At 39.4% G+C, this 27,998-nt stretch overlaps 1 protein-coding gene and 1 long non-coding RNA gene across 7 annotated transcripts in view; one reads left to right on the plus strand and one right to left on the minus strand.

Annotated features, from left to right (window-relative positions):
• Window positions 1-23,039, plus strand: part of MME (membrane metalloendopeptidase) — a 39,453-nt gene extending 16,414 nt beyond the window's left edge. For all 5 annotated transcript variants that reach the window (XM_021275193.4, XM_005023675.6, XM_027464550.3 and 2 more), the window contains exons 10-23: window positions 1,256-1,357; window positions 3,381-3,517; window positions 3,617-3,710; window positions 5,516-5,644; window positions 6,175-6,273; window positions 7,005-7,085; window positions 8,146-8,249; window positions 11,450-11,508; window positions 13,774-13,893; window positions 14,224-14,357; window positions 16,587-16,652; window positions 19,183-19,278; window positions 19,481-19,557; window positions 21,605-23,039. In XM_021275193.4, coding sequence (XP_021130868.3) covers window positions 1,256-1,357; window positions 3,381-3,517; window positions 3,617-3,710; window positions 5,516-5,644; window positions 6,175-6,273; window positions 7,005-7,085; window positions 8,146-8,249; window positions 11,450-11,508; window positions 13,774-13,893; window positions 14,224-14,357; window positions 16,587-16,652; window positions 19,183-19,278; window positions 19,481-19,557; window positions 21,605-21,704 — 1,398 coding nt within the window. In that variant the 3' untranslated portion in view covers window positions 21,705-23,039. The remainder of the gene's footprint in view (window positions 1-1,255; window positions 1,358-3,380; window positions 3,518-3,616; window positions 3,711-5,515; window positions 5,645-6,174; window positions 6,274-7,004; window positions 7,086-8,145; window positions 8,250-11,449; window positions 11,509-13,773; window positions 13,894-14,223; window positions 14,358-16,586; window positions 16,653-19,182; window positions 19,279-19,480; window positions 19,558-21,604) is intronic.
• Window positions 279-27,906, minus strand: LOC113844491 (uncharacterized). Of its 2 annotated transcripts, none has more exons than XR_003499196.3 (3): window positions 27,741-27,906; window positions 20,675-20,797; window positions 279-600 (listed from the first exon to the last, which is right to left on the minus strand). It is a non-coding gene; the product is annotated as an uncharacterized lncRNA (long non-coding RNA). The 2 variants fall into 2 exon arrangements; XR_005268032.2 differs by lacking the exon at window positions 279-600 and adding an exon at window positions 12,962-13,122.
• Between the last annotated feature and the right edge of the window lie 92 nt (window positions 27,907-27,998).

The following is a 27,998-nucleotide window of genomic DNA, read 5'->3' on the forward strand; positions in this document are numbered from 1 at the left end:
GAAAGGAAGCCACAACTGAAATTTCTCTACAGCAGTTGCTGCTGGTAAAGAGTACAGGTGGCTGTGGGTAAGTTGCTACTGCCTCATTTTTGAACCTTTTCATCAAAGCTAGAAATGTGGCACCATCCAGAATGTTACTAGAGTAGAGAAGGCATTGTGCTCTTGGGAACTGGTGAAGAAAACAGAATAAAATACTGACTGCACAATACATTATGGTGTAGAGTAGTAGAGAGGAAAACAAAGATAATTTTTTATTTTTTTTTTAAGGATAGAGATAAAATCAGAATTGGCATGACTTACTTTTGAAAAAGACTTGAAATAAGTTGAAGCTACTGTTCCTGCCCCTGACTGAGTCAAGTGGAGTACTCCAGGCAGTAGTGATACGGATTCTCCCATTAATTATTTTCATGGATCACAAAATCACTCTTTCCCCACAGTCACTTGTGTACCTGCATGTTCTCTCCTTGCCATCAAAAAAAAGTCAAAGTGAAAAGGGGCTTGAGTACGGGGAGGCTGAGTGCTGATGCTGTCACAAGTTACGTCCACACTAAAAGGGATGCAGGAATGCACATTAGAAGCATCCAGGCAAGGAACACAGTGCTGTTTGAGGAAAACAACAGAAACATGTTCAAGACAGAAATCAGAGACCAAGGGAGTAGTTTGGAGACAATACTACTGAGTCCTGTGGGTTTTTTTTCCTCTCCCTAATTTACATTGTCTGTACCCTAATCCCAGAGACCTCAATGCTGACATTTCCTGTCTAGAGACTCCAGGGATAAAGTCTCCTCATAAAGCACCGCTGCAGACACAGTTCTCTGGCAGCGAGGCAGTTTTATTGTCTGTAACAAACGGCCTAATGCAGTCTTTCCATTACGGTATTAATGTATGCACATTCTTAACACCACACCGGTACAAAACCAGATTGCCTAGACTAATGTGAAGCTTGAGTGAGTTATGCCTCCCATCCTACAGTGGCTCCAGAAGGAATATGTTAGCCAGCACGTACATGCTGATCAGAACGCACACGCTGTGTTCCTACCACAGGCCACCTTATACTCTACAAATACCTTTCCTTGACTCCCTTCTCCCAAGGTTTAGCTCCTGCGTATCTACACGAGATGCTTCACAGCTATGCAAACTTCGCACAGTAATGTGTTAAGCCAGATTTTTTTTCTTTTTACTTCTACTTAGCAAAATTCCTGTGAACTGACTCAATTTATGTAGTAACGATTAATCTCATGATTAACTTTGATAGGCAACAACAAAATCTGAAGACAGAAACGATCCACTTCTGCTGTATAATAAAATGACACTGGCACAACTCCAAAACAACTTTTCATTGGAAATCAATCATACGGTGAGTGATAAATAATCTGTTTTTTTAACCTCTAATTTATGGCTGATGAGATTAAATGATAATGCCTGACAAATTTTTCTTTAAATGCATTTCTTTCTTGAGCTTAGACACATCTGAAATTAAACAAGATATTTGAATTGCACAGTGTATTACCTAAAAGTCTGCTGACATTAAAATATATGTAAAAGTTTTTGCTTCTGTACCCGCTGTTCCTGCAAATTTGAAGGCAGGCCTTGCCCCTCCACATCACTATGAGATGGGAAAAAATGCAGGCACCAGTCCATTCAAATATGTTGCACTATTGTGTGTGACTGTTCAGACCCTCACTGTTTATCCAGAGCTACACATTCAGAACAAAAAGTCCTGGTTTTCCACCATTTCCTCTGTCAGATGGGCTCCCAAACCATGCAGAAAGAAGCCCAGGATGGCATGACTACATACCAGGAAAATTCTCCCCATTCCTCCCACTGTAGCTCCCCCAAGACGTTTCAGCTCTGAATTTTCTCCTGTCCTTAGCTATGCGCCGTTCCCACAGTACAGCCTTTAATTCAAGTAACCACAAAGTCCAGCTAAAGAGTATCGAAAGATTTGATACACGGGTGAGCCTTCCCGATAGCATCATGTCTTACCAGACACGAACGTGTTTGTGATAAGCGACTTCCACTTCAGAGCCCTGCATGCAGACAAGGAGGCTCACTGATGGAAAGCGCTGTGGTCTGACTGGCAGCAGCGTGTTACTGAGTCTTCTGAGGCCAGCGAGGTGCTAGGAAACACTGTTATTACTAACACAGTTTCATAGTCTCTGCTATTTTTATTGACTTTAGATTCTTCAACTTTAAATTATATGGCAGTTCCATTCTGCCTAGCTTAATCTGTTTCATAATTTACCTTTTCCCACAGATCTTCCTTTGAACAGTTACCATTACTGTCAGAATGCAATCATAATGTCAGAAACTAACTTCTCTTGCTCACAGAATGGTATTGCCCTGGTTATTTTTAGTTCCCGGGGAGCACTGCAGATCAGCAATAATCATCTGCTCTAAATTTATCCAAAAATGCACAAAAGACACATGATGGGAGTTGGTCGTGTTGTTGTAATGGTCTAAGGATAGTACAGCAATTATTCCTAAAATTAGCTGGAAGTTTGCTGCTTCTCTTTCAAACCTGAAGAGATCTATTCCTGAAAGCTTATCTACTTTCCTCAGCTACAGAGTTTGTCTGATAAAAGACGTTATCTCTTCCAGTAAAGCTTTCCTGTCAAAAGAACCATAACGCCATATAACCATATCAAATAGGGAAACCATAAAGAACCATATAACACCATACTGCCCAAAGGACCGCAGCCTGAGGGATCTGTCTCAAGCAGTACCATGCAAATGAAGACAAGTAGATTTGTCTGCCACAGCACGCTGCTATCAGATGCTAACAGATCTGCTATCAAATCCATTTCATTTTTCAGTATCTTGTACTACAGCATACAGAGGAAAATTTGTTACAGACTGGGTGTTTAATGGGTCTGTTTTAAAGCCTATTAAAATAAATCATTTTATGGACTTCAGTGTACTTCAGAGAAAGCCCTTACCATATGCTTGAGAATGTATTGTCATGTATACCATGAATTTCTTAGTGCCCGTACCATATTGAAAAATAAAGATTTTAGTCATGGTTTGATTTAGGAGTTCATAGCCAAATATAGCAAGAAGGCAATTGAAATTTTACTTTAAAAAAAATCTGCTTTTCCAGGCTAAATGGAAAGTGCCATAACATTTTTAATTGTGTAAGACTGAAAACAAAACTGTATCTGGACTCTTTCTGCTAAATACCACCATATATTAATGGGATTTTAGAGCACAGTGGATATAAATTATCTCAGATCAGTTACTATTATACACCATTTACAAGTGGTGAAGCTATTAGGAGAACTAAACTCAGAGCATTTGTGTTGTACAAACATATTTTTTAAAATAGCTAAATATTCTTTTTTCAGGATTTAACCATATAATAATGCATATTCCTTTTCCAGGTATTCAACTGGTCAAAATTCATAAATAATATAATGTCAACTGTACAAATTAAAGTTGAGAATACAGAAGATGTGGTTGTTTATGATCCAGAATACCTTACCAAGCTGAAGTCTATTCTTAATAAGTATACTCCAAGGTAGGTATGTTAGGTATTTTTGTAATCTGCATTTTATTTACAGTAAATCTCAGAAGCCTAAAAACATTACCAGCTTATTATTATTGTTTTATTACACAGAGAACTTCAAAATTACATGGCCTGGCGATTTGTAATGGATCTGGTAAACAGCCTAAGCCGTAACTACAAAGACACAAGGAATGCTTTCCGTAAGGTGCAGAAATTCATCTCTCTTTTTATGTCCTTCCTGTATAAAAAATTAATGTATTTTGAATTTTGTGCACAAAAGCCAAATTTGTTTGCTGAAGCTCCTGCTGGAGTGTATGCATCATTTATATGACATATGCTCAATAGCTGAAGTGGGTCTGAAAAGCACTGTTCTGGTACTTGGTCTCTGTTATTTCCAAATCTAAATTAATCCCTTTATGATATGGTCATTTTGGTAACAGTCATATTCATTTGCAAACAATTGCTCTACAGTTTTCATCGACTTGTTAGAAACTCTTCAGCATTTAATGTAATAGATTCAGCCAAACAATGTGAGCCCAGTCTTGTTTTCAGTCATTTGATCTTGCAGATATTTTAGTGCTTTTAAGGAAACGCTGAGCAATCCCACAGATTGGAAATAGAAATCTTCTCTGTTTCCCCAGTTGAACTTTCTGCTTTGAAAGTTTGCTGAGCTCCATTAAGAAAGATTAAGGCCATTTTGTTTTATCTGTTAGTGAGAAAGGAAACACTTTCACACACATATGCAGCATTTTAAGGAGATTCTGCTTGTTACCAAAAAAAAGGGGGAAAAAAAGGAATAATTACTGGAGGCAGTCAATGGACATTTAGTTTGTTCAGTTTTATATATCTGAACACAGTAGTCTATTCATCATTTATTTCTTTTGTTACTGCTCTTTAAAATCATTATAATATGAAGCTTCGTAGTTGCTTAGTCTGCATCATCAAGGAATACTACTTTTTGAACTCTATAAACATCCAGCACTACATCTTAGCACTTCACTGAGGAAGCTTTATTTAGAAAAATGTCTAAGTTTGAAACAATAGAAAGGGGCTTTGCCGTTGTCTATATACAAAAATGTAAACTTTTCTACTAATGAATTAATAATACATGATATAATATAGCTGTTAAACGTATTCACTATGTTTAACTTCACAGCTAAACATAGTGAAAATAAACTAGCATTTGTCTTGTTAAGTTTGCTTTCAGATATAAATGTTAGGACTGTTCTGTCATTCCCTAAATCTCCCATACTATTTTTCTCTGCATTGTGTGGCTAATTGGTCACTTACTAATTCAAAATTCCATTTGTTTTAAATACAGAGCACTTAAAATGTCCTACAGAAAGTGCCAGTGTCCTAGCAGAACAATCAATGGATCTGCAGCCACTTCCTTAAAAAATCAGCAAAAAGATCTCAAGAGATTACTAGACTGCACATTTAGAAGGGCCTACCTGTGTTACTGAGGGGCTATGCTGTCACTCTAAATGACTTGCTTTGTTCTCCATCCCAAGGCCAAATTATCAGTCTGTCCTTTAACATTTGTTCAGAATTGGGCCCTTCTAGCAGACCTACCCTCCGTAAGCTCCATGGAAAGCATGCAGAGCAGTACCATGGCACTAGTTTAATACTTATCCTCAGGATACTATTACTCCTGCCCAAGTATCACATCAGTATCTTTCTTTTCTTCCAAGATTTATTTAAAGAGGAAAGACTGTGTTCCCTATAGTGTTGTAGTTGGACCTCTCCTATTCTTGGCTTTTAGAGTAGTGTCTTCTCTCTACCTTTTATACATTGAAAGGATAAAGAATATTGCTAATGACTTTTATATTTCCTCAGACTGTGAAGGATGTTCCTTTTACAGAGTGAGTCCACTTAACTGTGGTAAATACAAACATGAATTAAATACATTGATTTAGGCTCCTCTGAAACGCACATCCACCAGTCAGTCACTGTTCTCTGTCCTATGCAGGCCCAGATGTCACTGTTTTATCTGGTGTTTGTGTTTGGCAGGCACTTTATGGCACAACATCAGAAACTGCTGTTTGGCGGCGCTGTGCAAACTATGTCAACGGCAACATGGAAAATGCAGTGGGACGGTTATACGTAGAGGAAGCATTTGCTGGAGACAGTAAACATGTGGTAAGGCTTTCCGCAAACTTAACCCATGTGCCATCCTAGAACCAACAGTCCCTGCTTGTCTTTGGGACTGATGCTAGTTCACGTCCTGCCAACACGAGGCACAGGGATAATCGCGTATCGGTTATTTCTGTTTGCTTTTGGTCACAGAGAACATTGCTGAAAATTAACCTGAAAAGCCTTAGTTCCTTCCTATCACTCCTACTGTAATCCAAGCTTAAGATACACCATTTCTTGTGGTAGACACGTATAAAATAATTTCATCAGATGCATAACATCCCACAGATGGATATCTGACAGATTTTTAGTTACCCAAATAATTTGTATTGTTTTGTGAGCTCATGCCCATTCCCTTTCCTCCCATAGGACAGGCCAAAAGTACGCCTTAACTTGACCTCCAGATTTTGAGTGTGGTCCACACACTTCAGCAGCTACTGCAGGAAAAACAAGACTGTAATAAACAAACTACCACTGTGGAAAAATAACGTGATCATTTTATGTGGCTATGTAACAGACTAATGTTTTCTTCCAAGGTTGAGGAAATGATTGCAGATATACGTGATGTTTTTATAAAAACCTTAGATGAAATCACATGGATGGATCTAGAAACCAAGAAGAAAGCAGAGCAAAAAGTAAGTTAAATCTTAAATGTGCAATAGTATAAGAACAAAAAGTCAAATCATAGACTGGACACCTTCAGTGAGTTCTCTTTTAAAGGTAGTAGTAGCTACTATAATCATTTCTTTTTTCTTTTTTTTTTTTTTTTTTTTTAATTGATCTGGCATTGTCATCAAATATACATGTAAATCAATATTTAACTATCAAGTGAAACCGAGTAAAGTTCAAGTTAAAAGACTTTGTTCAAGAGTTATAATTGCCAAAATTTGGGAACATTTAATAAAACATTACACTCCAATGTAGATGTGGGAGCTAGTTAAGAAATTTGGATACAGACTGAAGCTGAGGTTCTGAAAATTTGTAAATGTGATTTCCTATAACATACTGAAGTTAAAAAACTTCCAGTCATGAACTTCATTTCAATTTTAACATTGTAAAGTATGACAAATATTTTGGGTTATCTACTATTTTTTAAACCAGATTTTCAGCTCAAAAACATAGCTGGAGTATGTTTGCTTGTCTTGTGCACACTTCTCTAGGTTTACTTATAAAAGAAGGAGCAATACATTTTCTGGAATTTTCCATGCTTATAATTAACCATAAACCTCACTGTGATTTCAGTGATTAAAGAAATGTACAAAAACTATATAATTGAAGTTCTGGGTTTTCTGCAGTTGCTTCCATACTACACTTATTACCTAATTCATGATTGATGGCTAAGGATATCAAATTATCTTTTCCCTAGGCAACAGCAATTAGAGAGAGGATCGGTTATCCAGATGAGATCATGACTGATGACAATAAGCTGAATAGTGAGTACCAGGAGGTAAGTATCCACAATAGGCAGCATAATTAGAAAAAGGTCTTAAGAGAGAAATTGTGGTTTTGTCTTCTTAGCCAAGCCAAATCATACGCATCTGCACAGAATAACTCAATCTTGTCTTGAGTTGCACAGGAGTAAGTAAGAATGTATTAAAGTTCAGTGTGGTGCAGCTGATCCAGAACCGATGGCAATGTGTACTTGATGGTATTTCAAGGGAACGTATACATTCTAGAGGAATTATGCTAGAATAAAATATAGAGACAATGGTGTTCACTCAAGTATATTGAAATCTGCCACAGATTGACTTAACACTGGTTGACGTGGATGCAGGTACACTTAACTTAGTAACTGCACCTGCCTAGCCATGAATGGGAATCAGTCCCTGAAGTACCATGTGGACAACCTGTATAATTTAAACTGCATCTGAGCTTTCTCACTGCAAACGTGTCCTCGGTATTCTTTTATGATGCAGGTTCATTTTAAGAATAACTCCATTAGCATATCAACATCCATGTATGCTTAGGGATATGGTTTAGTGGGGACTGTTAGCGTTAGATCAGAGGTTGGACTCGATGATCCTGAGGTCTCTTCCAACCTAGAAATTCTGTGATTCTGTATGTTCACACAGAATTTACCTTAGAAGGTGAAATTTTAATTTTGAAAAATAATTAGAGTATGGTTTTAAAACACAGTTTAAACCTTGTTTATGCATTCTTTCCAAGGAAGAATTGCAGCTTACTAGGCTGGCAGATACTGGTTTCAAGCAGGCGACTCCCAGAAATTAGGGTCAAAACCAACAAATGCTCAATTTAGTTTGAAACATATAAAGAGGGAATAAAGATCTCTGGTAAAGATTATACAGCCACTGACATATATCCGGCTACAGTATCAACTCAGTGATGTAGCAGAGAACTGCGAACCATACTTGAACCCTAGATAAAAAATACTCTTAGAAATGCATTGCTTAGATTATAACACTGAAGACTAGATTTTCCAGCTCTATCTGTCTTTAACTGCAAATCAGTAACACGGCCACTAAGTATTTTCTCCTCTTTCTTTTTAGTTGAACTTCAAAGAAGAAGAATACTTTGAAAACATTATTCAAAATTTAGTATTTACCCAGAAGAAAAGACTGAAAAAGCTCAGAGAAAAGGTGGACAAAGAGGAGTAAGTACTTCAAAATACCATATATAGGTTTTCACCCAATCTCCGCAGGAGGAAGTACTTGGTTGGAGGGTAATCATCAATGCTTTATTGACCTTCCTGCAAATTTTCCCCCATTGAGAGAGGCAGTAGGAGGGCACTGCTATCTTCTCAAAGGCTGAACCTACATTATCGAGAAGGGCGATGAAACTTGGGGGATGGTGTGGAAGGTTAGGTATTCTGGAGTAGGTCTACTCTGGTCTCTCAGCTCCTGGAGCGGATTAAGTGGACTCCTGGAGAGCAGCTTTTCAATTAAGTTCATCTGAAAGATGAATTTCATCCCCATGTGTTTTATTTCTGTTGCTCAGAGACTGCTGTGCAATGCCAAACAAGGCATGATTAAACGAAGATGAGCAGGAATTTACTTCAGAGATGTTCTCATGCTCTGAATTAAAATACTGATGTAGATGTACTAAAAGACTGACACAGAACATTCCCTAGCTGTGCTGGCTACTCCTCCTGCCTCAGCTCTGACCCATTTAAAAATTAATTAAGCTAAATCAGAAAAAAGACTGTGGTCACCATAGGCTATGCGAACTTTGCAGGACTGTTCATTTGAATATGGGCTGCAGAGATGGATTTGTGTAGAGGAGAGGATAAGAGAACTGTTTTTGTTCAGTCTTGAGAAGACAAAGGAGGGGTTTTACTGCTGTCTTCAACTGCCTAACTGGAAGTGATACAGAGAAGCCTGATGCATCTTGGAGATGCACAGTGATAGGATGAGTGAGAACAGACACAAATTAGAATATGAAAAATATTGACTAGATATTAGGAAAAACTTTTCACCTTAAGACCCAGAGAGACTGTTTGGTCTCCGTCCTTGGATATACTCCAGTCCTGAATGGACAAGCCTATAAGCAACCTGATCTAATTACCTTCACATGAGACCATATGACTTCTAAAGGTACTTAGCTGAATTATTATATGATTGTCTTTCTATTTTTAATTATTTTATCATTTTCACAGTGCTGTTCCACATTTTTTTTTTTAAGAAAAACAAAACAAATCATCTCACATCTTCAAACTTTTACATTTTCAGAAGATGACGTATACTTCACACCTATTATGAATGGGTGTTATGAAATTTCCAAATACTCTGTCAGAGGTTTTTCAGAAATATAATCATTATTTAAATAAATAGTACCAAATATTGCTTTTTCTCTTCAATATTTACATGTTATTAACTGTAAACGTATGTTCTACCTAACAGCTATCTCACTTTTTTTTATTTTAACTTCAAACTTTGTTTGAACTTTGCTTGTTGAATTACTTCTCCTTAATTTAGCACAACTCCTGTTTTGTTCCCGTAAGAGTATATTAGTTAAGAGTAACTACCATAATTACCAAACCTAATTGCATTCAAAAATTACCTAAAGTGAGCCTGGAAGTGATCATCAACCTTATAGCTGAGGTTTTTAATATCAGCCACGAGTGATCATGTGATCATCTCCTGATAGGTATCATTTATTCTGCAAGTTAATTTTCAGTTCATTGAGTAATAGCCACTGTTGGGATACAGTTCATAGCTTTTGACTGGTTGTGCAATACAGTTACCAAATAAATCATTTACAACTTCACTCTCTTAGTCCAAAGTCTCCTATGAAAAACTTTCAGTGTACTGTCAGGTACTATTTATTAAGTATAATAAAACTGTCAGGGTCAGGCTTAACTGCTAATGTAAAGGAAAAACTCGTTTATTACAAATCATCCTAAGAACTCATAGCCTATAAGCCACTACAGCCCTCAGCTCTCAATCAGAGCCAGAGATGCAAGACTTCAGTTTTACTTTTCTAGTCCTATCAGTTCCCAGATCAAAGACTACCTCCCATAACCGTGCTAATATGAGACACAACTCAAGCCCATAGAACCAGGTAAAGCACATACAGCTGCACATGCTAATACATGTGCAACGAGCAGTAAGAACATATGAAACGAGAGAAAAGAAGAATTTTCTCTCTCTAAGAAGAATTTTCATCTCCTAAGAAGAATTCAAAAACCATCAGCCTGTGTATTTCTTGGTTTTGCTCCTTGGCTCTGTAAATCAAACCATGCTTGTACTTCCATTGTTTCCTGTGTTTTGAGATGGACCAAAAGGCTAAGAGCAAGGAAAGGAGTTATTACTGAAGTTAACCTATCAGACTGTGAATTAAGCCTTGCCACAGATCCCATGATGATTTTGCATGTGACTTCATTCCTCAAGGAAGTGTGATAAAGTGAAAACTGCAATAGTTTCTAATCTGGTACTTGATATATCTGGATATATGACGATGATAAGCAATGCAAAAATCCTGTTAAGTAAATTGTCTTTAAAAAAAAATTACATCGTCCCCAAGTGCTTAGATATTATTATGACCTTCTTTTCTATGTTTTAGTGTTGTTTTTTTTGTTTGTTTGATAGTTTTTTGTTTGCTTGCATTTGTGTTTGTTTGTTTGTTTTTTCATGGAAAAGTTTGCCTGTACAGTCCTGCAGAAAGAGCAGAAATGAAAACACAAACCAAGTATCATCATTAAGCAGTTTGGATAACTAAGGGAAGGACTACAAAAATGGTTAAGGGATTGGAGCATCTCAAATATGATGAGAGGCTGAGAGCACTGGGATTGTTTAGCTGCAAGGAGAAATGGCAGCAGGGTGACAGGAGATACCTGATGTGCAGGAGTAAAGCAGATGGAGCTGGCTCCTCACTGGTGTTTGGTGACAGAACAAAAGACAATGAATACAAACTGCTACACAACAAATTCCACTTATATCTAAGAAAAAACTTTTTTTTTTTTTTTCTAACAATAAGGGTGGTAAGGCACTGGCACAGTCTGCCCAGAGAAGCTGGGGCTGCCCCATCCCTGAGGGTGTTCAACGCCAGGCTGGACAGGACTTTGAGCAACCTGGTCTGGTGGGAGAGGTCCCTGCCCACGGCAGGGGACAGAATTAGATGGGCTTTAAGGTCCCTCCCAGCCCAAACCATTCTATGGTTCTATGCTCATCCTGAGCAACTTTCTCTAGTTGACCAGGCTGTAAGCAAGGCACTGGATTCATCAGTCTCCAAAACTGCCTTCAAACCTCGTGTATGCTGAGATCCTGTGATTTCCATTTCTAGGTTTGTACCTATAATCACTGTCTCTGCCACTGAGAACTGAAATTCTAACCTTTATTCTTCTCTTGTTCCTAGGTGGATAAGTGGAGCTGCTGTTGTCAATGCCTTTTATTCTGCAAGTAGGAATCAGATAGGTAAGGTTTACGAGCTTACTACCTGGATATATTTTTAATGGCTAAATTACATATATACATATATTTGCATGTATTTTAAAAGTTGTAAATGAAATGGGGGCTGTAGAAGGATCTCAGTAGAGCAAGCTCAGAGGTTTCATTGCTTGAGATCAGTGGCCATAGAGTTTTTCACCTCCTCATGTTTTGAATCACGTGCAGAACAAGGACAGAAGCTTGAGATTCAGACAGGAAAGCGTTAGTACAGAAAACAGCTTATTCTCAGCTTCTGTGTCCTTATCTCCTGCACTTTCCCATATACAGCTGTCAGATCCACTGCTAGGAAGAGACTCCAGGAATGCAGCCTCACGTGAGCTGTCCTGAGCACAGATCCAGCAGCTTACTCCTGGAATATACGCTCCTTGTTCAGAGCTGCCTTACATCCCAGGCACACGGCAATCCTACAGGACTGTCACCACTTTCTCCAAGTAAAACTAATTGTGGCTGCTGGAACAAAACATTTGAGGCTTAATGAAATCAGCACTTCCCAAAAGACAAACTTTCCTCAGAAAATCTCTCACCAGCTGCCTTATCCATAGCAGTTAAAGATCTAGTTACGAATCACAGCACAGAAGAGCTCCCTACCAGTACTAAGGACGGCAAGACAGTACAGTCATTTTGGTAGGTGGTAAAGCTAAGTGAGCATTTTGAACGTATTACTGGATATTAAGCAGAAAAATCTGCTCAGAAGGCCTTGTTAGAAATTGTTTTGCTCAATAATTTGTAGAAAACAAATCCTGGTTTGGAAGACTGAAGGTGATGGCTGTTAATCTGAGCCATAAATTCTTACTTCATCTTTCAGCTATGGCATGTGTGGATAATTAAAGTAGTCTGATCTTTAGAGTGATGTCCAAATTAGATTAGCAATTCTATTCTTTAAAAAATAACCTCTAGGAAGGAGTTTTATGCATTTTATGGCTGATTCCTGCTGTTCCATCAGCTTGAAATGTATCCCGCTAGAGGAAGAAGAGCTATCCACTGTGTTATGTAGCAGAAGTTGGGGAATAACTTGTTTTCAGAAGGATGAAATGAAAAAAAAATCTTTAAATTCTGACATTTTATTCTAAAACTAGATGAGGTGACAGGGTGTTAATTATTCTGAACTCAAAGTCCTGGGGAACTGCCTGCCTCCAGGAAGGGAAGATATCCATGGGTTTTCAACTGAAGGACACACTGAGCTCCAGAGGAGTTACAGCTGTGTTTCAAGCCAGCAGGACCGATGCCTATCATTCTGAGGAAATGTATTGCTAGCAGTAATCTTCAAAAAAAAAAAAAAGACTAGCCTGCTGATGCTGTACTCCAGATATTGCTGTTTTACCAGCCAATAAAACGGCCCATCACACAGTGTAGCATTTACACTCTTGTCTTTACTACCAGCATTTTCTGATACTAACAAACATTGAAACATTCAGCTCTTTAATTACATGCCAAAGTAACAACAACAGAATTACCTTGACAGCAGGCAGCAGCTTACACAGGGCAGAAGAAATGGTTTCTTTTCTAACCCATTATTTTTCAATTTTCTCATGGTTCTTTCTCCTCTTGTAAGAAATCCCTAGAACTGTACTGGGATTTACACTGAAACACAAGAACAAGTGTTCATTTTCAAAAATACCACAATTGCAAGATTATTTATTTTTACTAAGCTATTTCTTAAAAGTGTAAAAAAATAAACTTAGAAGTGGGTGAAAAGAAGCTCCTTGTTCCAGTTCTTTCACTGCTCTCATGGCCTTTTATTATTATTATTCTAGTGGGAGTTACTGATATTTTCAAAGGAAGAACAAATTCCTCTGAGATTGATTTCTGGTGGGGGCTATGATCGAATAATTTATTCATTCTAGGGGAACACCCACCCATCTTTCATGATGTTGCAAGGTCTATTTAATAATGCTACAAGAGTCTGAGAGTGCTAAATGCTGTAAGCTGGAAAAGTACAGCTGCTCCTTTGCAAAGAAAAACCATGACAAATGCTTAAAGTAAATCTGATCATGAATATGCAAGTGTTTAAAGACCAGTTTTGCTTTACCCTAAGCTTGGGGAGGAAGGGGAATGGTCCCGCTGATCTGTTTCTACTTCCCTACAGCCATTACCACATGTAAATAAAATTACTTTTGCTGGTAAACCTGAGGGAACAGCGTGACTTTGTTTGCAGCCTGCTAAAATGGCCTGTTCACACCGTACACATGGCATAATGAGGCAGTACCTTAATCATGTTGGCTTTTTTTGCAGTCTTTCCTGCTGGCATTTTACAGCCCCCTTTCTTCAGTGCATCTCAGCCCAAATCTCTGAATTACGGTGGCATAGGCATGGTCATCGGTCACGAAATCACGCATGGTTTTGATGACAATGGTAAGTTACTGAGCTTCTAGTTACAAAACTTAGAGTATGTGGAAAGCTTTACACACAGGATCAATCCAGCATCAATCACAGGTCAGAACTATGCCAGACTTCCTCAGAGAGCCTTAATCCAACCTTCTAATTCAGTCTGGATTAGTTTGTTTTATTCTTTAGCTGAAATATAGTTGGTTTAGAAAAAAAAGGAAAATTAAGAGCATCATCTGTATGACTTCTTCATTACAGAAATTTATTTATTGCACGTGTGATTGTAATTATTTACTACCCATCTTAGTGCATCAAAAAACCTCTTTTCCTGCTAATTCTGCTAAAACATTGTTACAGGCAGAAATTTTAATGAGAATGGAGACCTCGTAGACTGGTGGACTGAAGAATCAGCACGCAATTTTAAGGAGCTGTCCCAGTGTATGGTGTACCAGTATGGAAACTTCTCATGGGACCTAGCAGGGGGACAGCAGGTACGTTGCATTGATTTGTAACTACCAATGTTGTTTGTAATGAGGGAACACAAAATCTTCGGTCCTACATGTGCAAACCCTTTTCCACATAAATAGTCTCTTGGCATATGGCCAACAGTGTCACCCCCTACACCTCAAAAAGAAAAGAGGGAAAACAGTAAGAGACTGTTAAAGATAATGGTAAAACTCCACGCGTACACCAGTTGTGCTGAAAGAGGCAGGATTTATGTTCTGTCAGTCCTAGGAATAGTTACCCTAGAAGCCTTTGTAGACCCTCAAAGGCTATTCTTTACAAGGGCAAACAAACAAACAAAAAATACCTTACAAGTTTGATCCTCATTTCTTTAAAGCTTGGTGTGCAAATAATGTATACTCCCATAAAAACAGATCCTCCCTGCTGCTTTCTTTCTCTCACAATTTTCTTGCTCTTTCCTGAAAATAAACATGCAGACTACAAAGCAATAAGGCCTGAGGAGAACCAGAGTACAGTAGGACTACGAGGAAAAGATGAAATGCAGACTTAGGAGAGGCAGCCAATCTGAATGTAACTGCATTTATAGCATTCTGCAGGGTTAAAACTATTAGGTGTTTTCGGCATAGAGTGTAATGGCTGTGTCTGGAAGCCCTAATTTCATGAGCACAGTTCGCAGGATCGGGTCTGTTTTGTGTCCCAGCAAGATGAACATTAACTCAAAGGAACAGGTAAGAGCTGTTTGGGAATTCCTCTTGCCGAACAGGAAACCGGTCCTGTTCCTACTGAAAGCAAGCTGCAAAGCCACCACAGGCAAGAGCCAGCTCTGTCTCCATAGCACAGCACTTCATACCTTACCATGTCATTTTGAGGATGACCAAATGCTCTGCTAACACACCCACATTACCTCTAACATGCAAGCCAGTTTAAATAATATAGAAACAGCTTAATTATCCTCACGGTGCCCCCACAGTAGTGCCACAGGGCTGTAAGTGATGCAGGTTGGCACTGCGTGTTCTTCAAAGCCACAGACAGCAGATTTCAACCATCATTTTTGGGTGAGGTGCCTTTATTCTGTCGGCAGAGGCACACAGTGTGCCAGGACAGTTTTCAGTTCATGCTCCTGCACCTTCCAGAGGGAAGTCCCTGGGCAGCTGCTGGGTCACCATGGCACAGTAAGGAAGGGAAGCAGCCCAGCTCACTGGCATTGCATGGTGGCAGAGCAGTTACCTTCAGCGCCCACCTTGTTTGTTCTGGACTTCACTGGATAACCGTGCAGGGCACTGCACAGTGCCACCACCTATTTCTGTAAGGAACAAAGTTCTTGGCTGGGACCTCCTACAGTTAGGTGGCCACTGAGAAAATGCTTACAAGAAGGTACTTCTCTGACTACCACTGTGTGGTCTTCTTAGAGGCTGACAATATATTCCTCATATAGAATAGGGAAAAGAAAAATGTTCTTGCCCTGAGGATCTCCTAAATCTCTTTTTAAAACTGCTGGGACTGACAGAGAAGCCATTAAAAATAAAAGAGATTTTTTTGGCAAATTTGTCTGCCATTTTTCACATATCATATTCAATCTAATGATGATGCTAAGTTTTGCGGCTTTGAATATTGTAGCCAAAGGTCCAGGGTAAAGGTCAAAAGTATAATTGCTTAAAAATAAAATTACTGTTTCTCTATTACCAAAGATTCATCATCTTTAGTGATACTTCACTGCTTTACAAGTACAGTATTAGCTAAATAGTTATCTTCTATGCATCTTGCTACCAAAGAGCTACTTAACTGGCCTAATATACTGGAAAATACTTAACAACTCCCTAGCAGATGTGCTGAGGTCTGTTAACTGATATTAACTGATAATTTCAACTATCTGGACTTCAGATTTAATTTACGGACAGATTCTGCCCATTTCTAACTGGAACTGTGATAAGATGATGGTTAAAGACATGGGGAAAAAAGGAAAAATGAATGAACAAATGACTAAGCATCAGAAAATCTGAGTAACAGAGATATGAGATACTAGAAAGCTACCTGGATGGGGAAGAAAAGGATTAGGGAAAACAAGAGTATCTGCAAGGATTTTGAGACAAGGGAGGCAGATAACTTTCAGAGACACTGTCATAATCTTCTGCTAAAACTTCACATTTTAAGGGAAGTCTCCCCTCTAAAAGTGAATAAAGCACAAAGTTTGACATTAGAGGCCCTGAATAAGTTCTTCTTTCAGAAAACTGTATTTCTTTTTTTTTGTTTTACAGCTGAGTGGAATCAACACCCTAGGAGAAAACATTGCTGATAACGGAGGAGTTAGACAAGCATATAGGGTAAGAAGCATCCATTTTTCTATTTTAGCTAAAACCATCATTCATTAAGAAAATGAATTTCAGAGTCTTTGAAGAAGAAACATTTTTTTTGTGTTAGGAATAGGACCAAGCTGTTGTATTTCATCCTATTAATTGTTTCAGGATAGATATTATTTACTGCTAGCACACTCTGCATCTTTTTCAACTTTTTTTTCTTCTGTGAATAGGGACTTTGTAGAATGAAACCATTCAATGAATCAGTGCCACTCTTGGACCATCACCTAGCTAAACTGATGATGTTGAGCAGCTCTGTCTGCCTTCACCAGCCTTTTCATGCCAGAAAGGAGGGCTAGAATTATTTCCTCCTAAGCTCTGTCCATAAACAGTCTCTGCCTATGTGTAACACTACTCCTTGCTCAAAATGTCATCTCATACAAGCGACTGGTGTCCCCTAAACAGATATCCAAAGATGTCAGCGACATCTGGATTCCTTGCATTAAGCCTTCCATGGGGGACTTGTAAGCATTTTGGTTTTCCTTTCCTTTACTGGCCATTTTCTTTTTACTTATAAATCTGACAGTGCAGGCCGTCATAACATGGTCCTTCCACTCCTTCCCTGAACACCTTGTTCTGTAGCAAAATACTCCACACTTGACAGCTAGACTGCTATCATTCCTCATGCAGTGCCTGCTGGGATGCATGAGCCAACTCACACATCACAGCTTCTGCAAACAAGGCCATCAGCAACACTTACACCGCTAGAAATACAAACGTTTGAGGGTAAATACATAAATACAATCATAAAGGAGAGTTTAAAGAATGACTTGGAAGACTAAAAGAGGCATCGGTATGGCATACTACATCAGTCTTATCTTGAACTATCAGAACATTTGTGCATTAAAAATCAAACAAAAAAGCAGAGCAGTACGGACCCATGAAAGGCCATTCTCTTTCTGAAAGGAATGGGCGTAGGCAGAGAAAAAGTAAAAAGTCAGAAGTATTTAAAAAATAGAATTGGCTAACCATACTTATTATGACATCATATAAATAGTAGAAAAAAAGACAAGAAGGAACCTTGAGAGCTCCCCCAGTCCCCCCTCCCAGCAGGCACAACCAACATTTCCAAGAGCCAAACCTGCAGTAAGGGAGGTTCCTCCACCTCCATACTGCAGTGTGAGTGCTGTCACATCTCTATTTCCAACAGTGGGAACACAGAGCCATCGATTCCTTCCTTTCCTGCAACCTTTGACATACTTGAAGGCTATTACATACTCGAAGGCCCAGACTTCTCCTCTTTAGACTAAACAAACCCCGTTCTTTCAATCTTTCCTCATAGGTCATGTTTGTTAGACCTCTGCTCATTCTTGCTGCTTTCTTCTGGACTCTCTCCAGTTGGTCCACATCTTAGTTTAAGTGCAGTGCCCAAAACTGGACAGAGTGCTCCAGCTGAGACCTGGCCAGTGCCAAGTACAGGGGAAGGATTACTTCATGTGACTTGTATAAGACATTCCTGTTTATACATCCCAGTATGACATTTGCCTTTTTTTGCAGTATCATGGCACCGTTGGCTCTTGTTCAGCTTATGATTGACTAAAATTACAGGAGCCTTGTCACTAGACCTGTTAACCACTCGTTCTTCAATTTGCACTTGTGCAATTGGCTTTCCTCTTGCTGTAGTTTGGCACAGTCTTCAGTCAGAACATTTCTCCAGTTTGCCAGCATCTTTCTATAAGTAGCAACATGCTAACAATTTACTGTTTGACATGTGGTCTTCATGAGAAACATGAATGCTGCTTTTATTACTATGGAAAGTTTTAAAGTCTTCTGCATTTGTTAGAAAAAAAATACATTTATTCCTAGTCCATTAAAAAATCAAAAATAGCTAAAAATGAAAAAAATATTTTTTATAATATAGCATTATTAATTGATACGATTGATTTAATAGTTGATAAAACTGATCTTCTCCCTGCACAATCAGTTTTATGCTAGCAAAATGGGATCCTGGAGCTCTGCACTGTATACAGGAAAGCCTATCTTACTGTAGGTGTATTATTTCAGATTCTAACCCTATAATTAGCAAAATAAGATGATATTCATTTTTTTGATAAACATTTGAGAGGAAAGTAAACTGTGACCAGCACACATGTTCTGTAGAATCAAGAGTTTTTTGGTTTTGTTTCCACTTTTGAAGCATCTTACCACACTTTTTTAACTTATTGGAGAAGAAAAGGAACAAGAATAACTCATAAGAGAAAGAACGAGGGTAGGAGGGAAAGATGAGTAAGAGGAGGGGGAATGAATGCTCTGATCACATCTTCATTGTCTTGGAGATAATTTTTGCCAGAGGCAGGCAGGGACACCTGGCCCAGACACTGGGTTGGGGATCCCTGTGATGGGAGCACAGGGATAAAGGTTGCATGTGATAAGATGGATGGCCAAGGTAGTTGATGATAAATTATGTCAAAGACTCCATGATGTTCCTCCTTGTCATCATTCCATTTTGACTGTATGGACTAGAAGTTGTAACATTGCTACACGATTCATCTTACAGGCCTATGAAAATTATGTGAAAAAGAATGGGAAAGAGAAGCTTCTTCCTGGTCTTGACATGAACCATCAGCAGTTGTTTTTTCTGAATTTTGCACAGGTATTTCATACTGCCTTTGTTTGATGCTTACTGTATCTTTTTTTTTTTTTTTTTCTTTTTTTTAAAAAAAAGTACTTTTGGTATGTTCTAAAATGAAATTTAATCTCAAGATATTAAGTATTTCATAGTGAAATGACAGCAGGACTCATCCTGGACAATCTTATTGCTAACAAATGCTTTTTTTTTTTTGTTACGTGTGTAGGTATGGTGTGGAACATACAGACCAGAATATGCTGTCAACTCCATCAAAACTGACGTGCACAGCCCAGGCAAATTCAGGTCAGCATGTATAACAATCCTCAGTGTAATTCCCTAGGTGCAACACAGCTTTTAGCTACTGAATTATAAAATCCAGCACAAAATGCTAGGTTTCATTTACCAGGGTTGATTTAGGCATATAGAAAGCTACACAAAATCACCACTTGTTTTCTCTTGCGAGAGTAACAGAAGTGAGGTTTTGGTGGAAGATTACTTACAAACCCGTATGTGTTGGTACAATAAGCAAATGTGTGTTTTCTGCCTCATATTGTCAGTTATCCTTCCCAAGAATAGGTGAGCTTGAATTCAAGAGGGACATACCGTAAACTTGGCTGTTCGGTGTGAATTATTAGGACCAGACTAGGATCTTTTCATTTTAAGTCAGAACAACCTGTTCTTTAGTGGTATAGCTGTTTGCTTTGAATCACCTCCAGGACTCCCATGCGCAATAACTGATTTTGCATGATATAATTCAAAGCATTAATTCCAGCATCTTTCTTTCAATGGCTTTTCACCAAAGAACTCTCTCGCTTATCCCACATGCTTAAATATTTGGTGAAAGCAGTGACTGTTCCTACAGTTGCTCCTTGACTGGCATTTCACTGTGGGTGGTTTTTATACCATACGCAGACCTCTCCTAGAGGCAGTTTGTGCACAAGTCCTACAAGCCGCTGAGTTCAGCTACGGCACTCATGAGGCTCTACCACAGTTCTGCAGAACTTTGCCTCTTCCTTCCATACCTAATTTCTATGAAGCACGAGTCCCCTGAAGTTTACCAGTTCAGCATCTTCACATAATTGTATTTGTGTATATTTTGGGCACATTACATCATGCTTGTGCTGTTTTACATCAGGATGAAAGGCTATAAAATTTATATCCAATTACACAAATATTAATGAGGAACTATACTAACATAGAACATGAGGCAATTTTCAGGATGAGGCCTACCTAAGAGATCTGAAGTAGAAAGCATTTCAGTACACTTTTTGTTTGTAACATATGCAAATAGACCCAAAATACTTCTTGTTCTGTTTCTGGTGAACTCGCACTCTAGCAGTTCTTGGCCACTAAACAGTGAAACCCTACTAAATCACTTAAATACATAGCCCAGAAAAATGGCGAAAAAATAGAAAGTTACCTCCTGCACTGCTGCTGAGACCAGCTGGGAAATATTTTCGCTTTTGATCTTGTGGAGCCTGTCAAATCGTTGCAGATGTCACCTGCTGAACTTCACCTCAATTTCTCCGGACACTTGCTGTTTCTGTTGAGTGTAATCATTATGATTATTCACAGAACAACCAAAAATTACTCACAGGAGCAGTCCCTCAAATAATTCCTGGTCCACAATCAATGTGCATCAGTATTTACGTTTGACATTTGCAGCTGAAGTTGTTTTCTAGCATAGACATGTGCATGCTATATTTCCATTCCTGAAGGAACGAGCAGCTCCTCTCAGTTACATTCACACATGTTCACAATTACAAATACAAAACCACTTTAGCTGCTACGTCCTCATACTCACTTGAGATCTGCTGTTTGTATGAGGTTTTTTTCCAGGAAACTTGTTCACTGGAACATTTGTGAAAACGCCCAGAGAAGCAATACGATATTAGTTAAAATCTGGTTGGTGTAAAAATGTAAATGAATATTCACTAAAAAATTATACCATATTCCTCCACCTCGGGGTCTTGTTTTCCCATTAGCGGGAAACTTATCAACAAAAGATAGCTATGAAAAAAATCTCAGTGAAAACAAACAACAGGCGGTAAAGCTGTTGGTATAGAAATAAATGGAAGTCTTTGTAGAGCCCATAATGAGGAAGGTCTGGTCCTATATTTCTGGGGATTGCAAAAGGGAATGTAAGACTGGAGGGAGAAGACACAGCCACCACTTTAGGTGAAAGGGAACCAACAGTCAGAGCTGAGAAATACATGCATTTCCCACAGTTTTTTGAAGTGATGGGGGAGAAACGTTATGAAATGTGGATATTTGGTTTGCTTGTTTGTTTTGCTTTTGCTTTTAAATGAAGGGAATTAAAAATGCCAAGATATATTGTTTTGTTTTAAAGGGTCATAGGATCATTGCAAAACTCTCAGGAGTTTTCTGAAGCCTTTTCATGTACCACGAAAAACTACATGGACCCTACTAAAAAATGCCGAGTTTGGTAACGGAGCTGCGAGCCTTGCATCTCAAGAAGCTTTCCAGAAGAAGAGAAATTTTGAACTACTTTTTAGAAGGAGAGGAGGGAAGAAAATTGTTGGATACCTTCTACAAAAGTCACTGTAATTCTTAGTAAACAGGCAAACATAAACAATCACATATCAAATCAATCTATTTCTCAAATGAAGGACTAATACCAATGCAGCAGTTAGCTGTTCTAGCTAACCAGCTGCTTTTCCTATCACTGAACCCTGCAGAATCTAAATCACTTGACAGCGTACAGTAACATTTCACTCATAGTTAATCCTGTTGCCCATGGGTCGCTGGCACTTTGGATTGTATTGGTTTTTTTGAAATGTCAAAGTACGAGGCATCATCTCCCACTGGTTGGTGAATGCATAGTTGCAATCAAGCAGAGGAAGAAAATATTAAGTAACGCATGGTTTTAGACATCATAACATGATAATGAGACAACAGTTGGTATCCTGTGTCAGACTTTGTACCCTCTGCTGTTAGGATAAATCTGTTCTACCAAATGCTTTCATTTCTACTTGAAACCATTTATAAAAGAGGAGTCCAAAGACCTGCTGGAATTAATTTCTCACTAATTATGCCAGTGTGTATTATTTGAACTCACTATTTACAACAGTTTATTTAGTACTTTCCAGCCAAACTGAAATTGTAGGTAATTTATTAATTTTTGAACATGTAATCTGTAAGATTGCGACTAAGACCCTTTCACGGTTTTCTAAGCTTTTTCTTGTTTTCTCTAAAGTTGGTCTTTTTAAAAGTTTCTAGCAATGTACAAACCATAGTTTTTATATTTAAATCTGAGCTACACTTCTGACTTGAAGTATTGTAATATATTTTATCAGCATCTGCATAGAACTGGGAAATTTGATTAAAGCATGGTGTTAGGCAACAGGACAGAGTCTACAAAACAGAGCTCTTCGATGGAGTACACCAGCAAGTGTACCATCAAGTACAGTTTTCAGGCTGACTTCCTCAGTATTTAGGGTTTTGATCCTGCACATAATCTGTATATGTTCTGATCAATGTCAGTCCTCACATAGTAAAGCTGCAGAGCTGCTTTCAAGAACGGAGCTTTAAATAAGAAGGTAACAGGCTTTAAATCTGCAGTGACACGTGTTGGACATCCTCATGCAGATTGCAAAGGAACTTACTGCTTTGTATACCAAAGCAAACAGATTTCCAAAAATAAGTAGCAGATACCTCAGATGACTGCTACAATAGGTACATTTGAAAACCTATGTTCCTTTTAGCTTTTTGGGTTTGTCATCTGATAAACACATTTTGATAATAAACTGAAATTATGAGCCAAATGCAATGCGTGTTCTTTATAGGAAGTATAGAAACACAAAAGCCGTATTGTCCCTATAAATGAACTTCTGTACCTGCCCCTGAGCACTGCACCCTCAACATCTATAAAAACTGACAAGGAGAATTCAAGTCACTTTGTTCTAGTTTCAAAACCAGATGTTAATAGGTTGTGTAGTAGCCAACGAAATCACACCAAAATCGACCACAATAAACTTTCTCTTACAAGAGACATTAACCTGATGGCGTTCAAATGAAATTCAATCTTTTACAAACCCAGGCCCACAAAGCTATGAAACAGGGAGCACTGTTAGCCCCGTTGTACAGCTAAGTACAGTACTACAGAAATTCTGAAAGTAACTAAATAAATAAGTGGATCATTACATACAGAATAAGTAATAATAAATGTAACTAAATAAATACAGACACTAATTAGTGAGCAGAATAGCAAATAAAAAAATCTCTTTATAGTAATATGAATAAATCACTACCAATAGATCAATTCTAATGTCTGTTCAGTAGTAGATCAGCAAGTTTTTTCTGATACACTTACTAGCTAATTTTTCATTTGCTTGCTGGACAAACAAAAAGCTGGAAAGCATATTTATTGTTGCTGGAGATAGGGATTCCTTCTTTTAATTTTCAGCAGCAGGCATAGTACCCAGGGAAGTTTTTTTTACTTCTGAACAACCCAGCTTTTACACTCATGAGTGACAGGATATTTTCCCTAAAGCCCCCATTTCATCACTATGTGTGCATGCCCATGGATCTAAATCACTTCCAGAAACACCACCTGAGACCCCCCCTTCCTTCCTCTATACAGCTGTGGTAGCCACAGGCCTTCAGCAATGAGTGCGGCTGCTGGCGCCTTGTTCCCCCATTGGAATAGGTGGGGAAATAAATGAAGGCTCGGCTCTACTCCTGGCTAAAGCAGCTGAACGAGAACTGTGCGGAGAGCTATGAGTACTGAAACAAGCCCTGGCAGGAAACAACTACACTGCAGGACCAGGGGAAAACAAAAGCGATTGTGCCTCTGCAGTACAGCCCTCAGCGCCTGCTGGCACCAGTCCTGGGGCTCGGCACATCACCCACCACCTCCCTTCAGTCCAGACTTCTCCAGTTCTTACCCTAAAGTCACCTGGCACAGCAGCCAAGTGCAGCAAAACCACACAGCAGCATTTAACAGGAAAATAAAATGTACCGGGCGTGTATTAGAAGCCAAACTCTACCTAGGGACAGTTATTTCCTCACACATGCAGAAGTGAAATGCAGGTCTTCATAAGAGAAACGTAGCACTAATCATTTAGATGCAAGCTGTCTGACATTAAGCAAGCAGTGACAACCAGAACATAACTTTCATCACAGCTTGCAAACTAATTAGTGCCAGGGAGCCTCTTCCTTCATAGAATGTTAATGTCAGGGAAGTATTTATAGATATGGCATGGAAACCATCACCCAAAGGCTTCAAAAACAACAAGGAACTTGTAGGATTGTTGCCAGCTTCTGCAGAAGCTTACAGTTAGTCTCTCTGGTTATAAATATGTCTTTGGACTGTTTTGGTTAATGTAACCTCCCACTGCAGCAGCCTGATGAAACTTCAGCTAATCCATGCAATGCAAACGCTGACATCGGTCAGCTCGTTACCAACGCATTAACGAACCAGGTACACACAACCCATAACCATCACTAAATAATTCAGCCAAGAAGCACAGACGCAGTGATTCCCCAACAAGCAGCTTCGCTTCCTCTGCCCAGGGAAGCTCGCTGAAGCTGCGTGCTGAAGCCAAGGGCAACCTGCTGCCAAGAGCCACTGAAGTCATGAAAAGGGGGGAGGGTTGGAAAAAGCCATCAGCTCTGCTTACAGGGAACTGGAGCTCAGGTGATGCCAAACAGCTCTTCAGACCTCAGTGGCATTATACCAATAACCAAAGCCCTGCCCAGTGTCGTAACAACACATCCCATGTACTGGTGCGGTGGTGGAGACACTGGAGCTATTGCCACACAACAACAGCACTACCTTAATTTTGGTAGAAATCCAAAGTGTATGTTTTCTTGAGAAATAATAATAGTGTTGTTTTGTTGTTTTTTTCTCTTCAGTGGAAGGGGATGCTTGTGATTTATGGGAAGAAAAAAAAAAAACCTGCAGAACTTATTTCCCAATCCACCCCTGCTAGTGTGGGAAGTTTCAGCAGTGCATTGTCCTGTTTCGTAATGAAAAGGCGCATGAGTGGGTTGTACTGCAGACAGATGCAAAAGGCCACTTTGCATAGTGGTCAGCGCGCTTTAAGCAGTGTGTAGGGTGCATATTTGCTCAGAATAATCCTCTTTTTATTAGTCTACACTAGTGGCAGGAGCTTCCTTTCCACTGAACAGCAGACAGCTCATGAGCCACCCTAGAAACATCTTTGTTTTGCCCTACCCTTGCCCTTTGAGCAGTGATTTCAATTCACCATCTTATGCCTTAGTCTGTAGGGCAAAAAAAAAAATAAATAGAATAATAAAAATAAATAATAATAAAAGCAAACACAGATACTGGGAACTAGCTAATGATCTGAAGAGAGTACGTATTTATTTGTCTTTTCCAAATGAGATCCTTCTGCTCTCACACATCACGTAAAGCAAAAATTTATGTTTTAGATCTGTACTTTTTAATTTGAAACATTTAATGTCAGATGTTGTTAGACACCTGAAAAAGCTGCTTGGGACATCTGGATCTTTCAGAACTGTGTATGTTCATCAGTGCCTGGTACATAAACGTGTTCATTCTGCTCCAGACTCGGGAAGAGGTGCGGTTTGCACGTCCCTGTCCTGGCAGTGGCTGTGGCCGGGCAGCTGGGGCCAGGCGAGTGGCACAGTGCAGCTGTGCAGGCTGGAGCTGGGATCAAAGCCACGAGGCAGCTGCAGGAGAGCTGCTGTCGGCTCTGTCACACCGCTGGCATGGTGCAGACCATACACAAGCTGACAAGCTGCTCTAAGAGCCTTGCTCCTTGCTTTGTCCACTCACAAAGGGAAGAACAAGCTCACAAGAAAAGAGATTGGAACTTGGTGTAATGGCCATCACCTAACTTCTCAGCACAAGGTTTTCTGGGCAAAACCACCATAAAATTAACCTACGTGTGCACCAACTTCTCTGTGTCTTCAAGGGGCCTCCCCGTTGTTTGGACAGTCAGAGCTAGTAGCAAGACTGGACAGTCTCAGTCTTAGAAAATGAGGCATTAGTCCCTAAAATGAGATAATGTATGCTCAAACTAGCCTCTTAGAGAGCTTAGAGCGGGTGGTGTCACACAGAAGCAGCTGCCACAGAGGTATGGACTCTGTAGCTCCCCAGGAGACCGCACGGTTCATCCCCTCAGGGCAGCTGAGGAAGACTTCTTGTGAAATGAGCTGATGTCAAAGGGGCAAGGTAGCTTGGCGTTACAATTCCCAAAACTAAATGTCACACATCAGTGCTTCAGCTAATAGCTGCTGGAGTTGCAAAGGAATTTTCATGGTTGCACCAACGCCGAATACATTTATTTTTCCCCCACTTCCCTAAAGGATAACAGACAGTGACCACAGATGGAGACAGGATGTCTGATTAATGTGCCTTCCTCCTCTTCTCAGAATTAATTCAGAGCGCCTGAGCAAGAGTCACAGGAGTTTCTTACCCAACCTCATCAAGGGGTCATTAAGGTTTTTTCCACATTTCCTTAAATGTACATCTTGTTAGAATCATGACAGAACAGAAAGAACAGAAATATTTTAGTATAAAAATCTTTGGGCTCAAAACTGAGCTGTGAAAATGCAGTAGTTGAGATTATCTGATCACTTCTGATTTTAAACAAACAGGTCACTGGACAGTCTCGAGGCACATTACATAGCAGGTAAATATAATTAACTCCAATTATAATAATAAAAAAAAAAGACAACCCCCTTGCACAAGATAAACAGGATGCCACTCTGAATCTGACCTACAATTCTAGGCACACTATGCTGTAGAACAGACTTCCCAACCTTAAAACATGCCTGATGTTTTCTTTTTGAAGGACATACATGTTTGTTTTATTACAATAGATCCCATGAAATTTTCCCCATAAGACTAAAAACACATCCTCAGGCCTCACAAGAAGATAACTCCTGCATGATTCTGAACAGTTTGAGGTTCCTTAGCTAGTAGCAGCTATTCTAAGTTTGATATTCATTGATGTTTTATGTAAAGCCAACTTTCTAAGGAAAGGCATTGCGTATTGCACCAAGGCTGATTAGGACAATGCTATCATACCTTCAGATGACTGCACTACATGTTGGTATGTCATGCAACGCCTCCTAGCATTTGCATGGTACAGCCTCCCTCACCTAAAGACCTGCGACCCTCCCAGCAGCTGCCCTAGTTTGATAGGTGAGAGTCTGAACTGCCTTGGTACTGCACAGAAGTGTGCTGACACCAAAACGCAAAACCTGGGAAATTCAGAAAATCAGCCCACCTTGGGATCAAACTAAAGAAAAGGTCCTCTCGTGTCTCTTCCTCCTCTTAGTGATGCAGGAAACATCTATGAGGCTTTAAAAACATAAAAAAATAAAGCATGAAATGTATGACTGAAGGCTTCTGTCCTTTCTGCTAGTCCACAGTGAGGTGGAGATCATTAAAGTGCGACACGTTCACGTGAACTTTAGAGCAACAAGACTGACCATGGAGCCCAACAGCACAGCTGGCTTTCATCACATACCTTGTGTGCATGGTCTGCAGCTCACCTCTCTGCTGTGCTACAGACTTCTCCCAACACTGCAACCAACATTAAAATGATGTTTTTCCTCATGTTGAAAGCAGCACTCGCCTGCTGCTACCACCAGGCAGTTCTGCTTCTTCTCTGCAAACAGCCTGCGGGTTGCCTGGGAGTACTTACAGCTGTGGCGAGTTGTGCACCTGATGGCAGATAGTCACCCTCAGGCACCAGGGCAGCACCGCCTGTCCTCCTGCTGCAGGC

The sequence above is a fragment of the Anas platyrhynchos genome, chromosome 9 (assembly GCF_047663525.1).
Source record: "Anas platyrhynchos isolate ZD024472 breed Pekin duck chromosome 9, IASCAAS_PekinDuck_T2T, whole genome shotgun sequence".
NCBI lineage: Eukaryota > Metazoa > Chordata > Aves > Anseriformes > Anatidae > Anas > Anas platyrhynchos.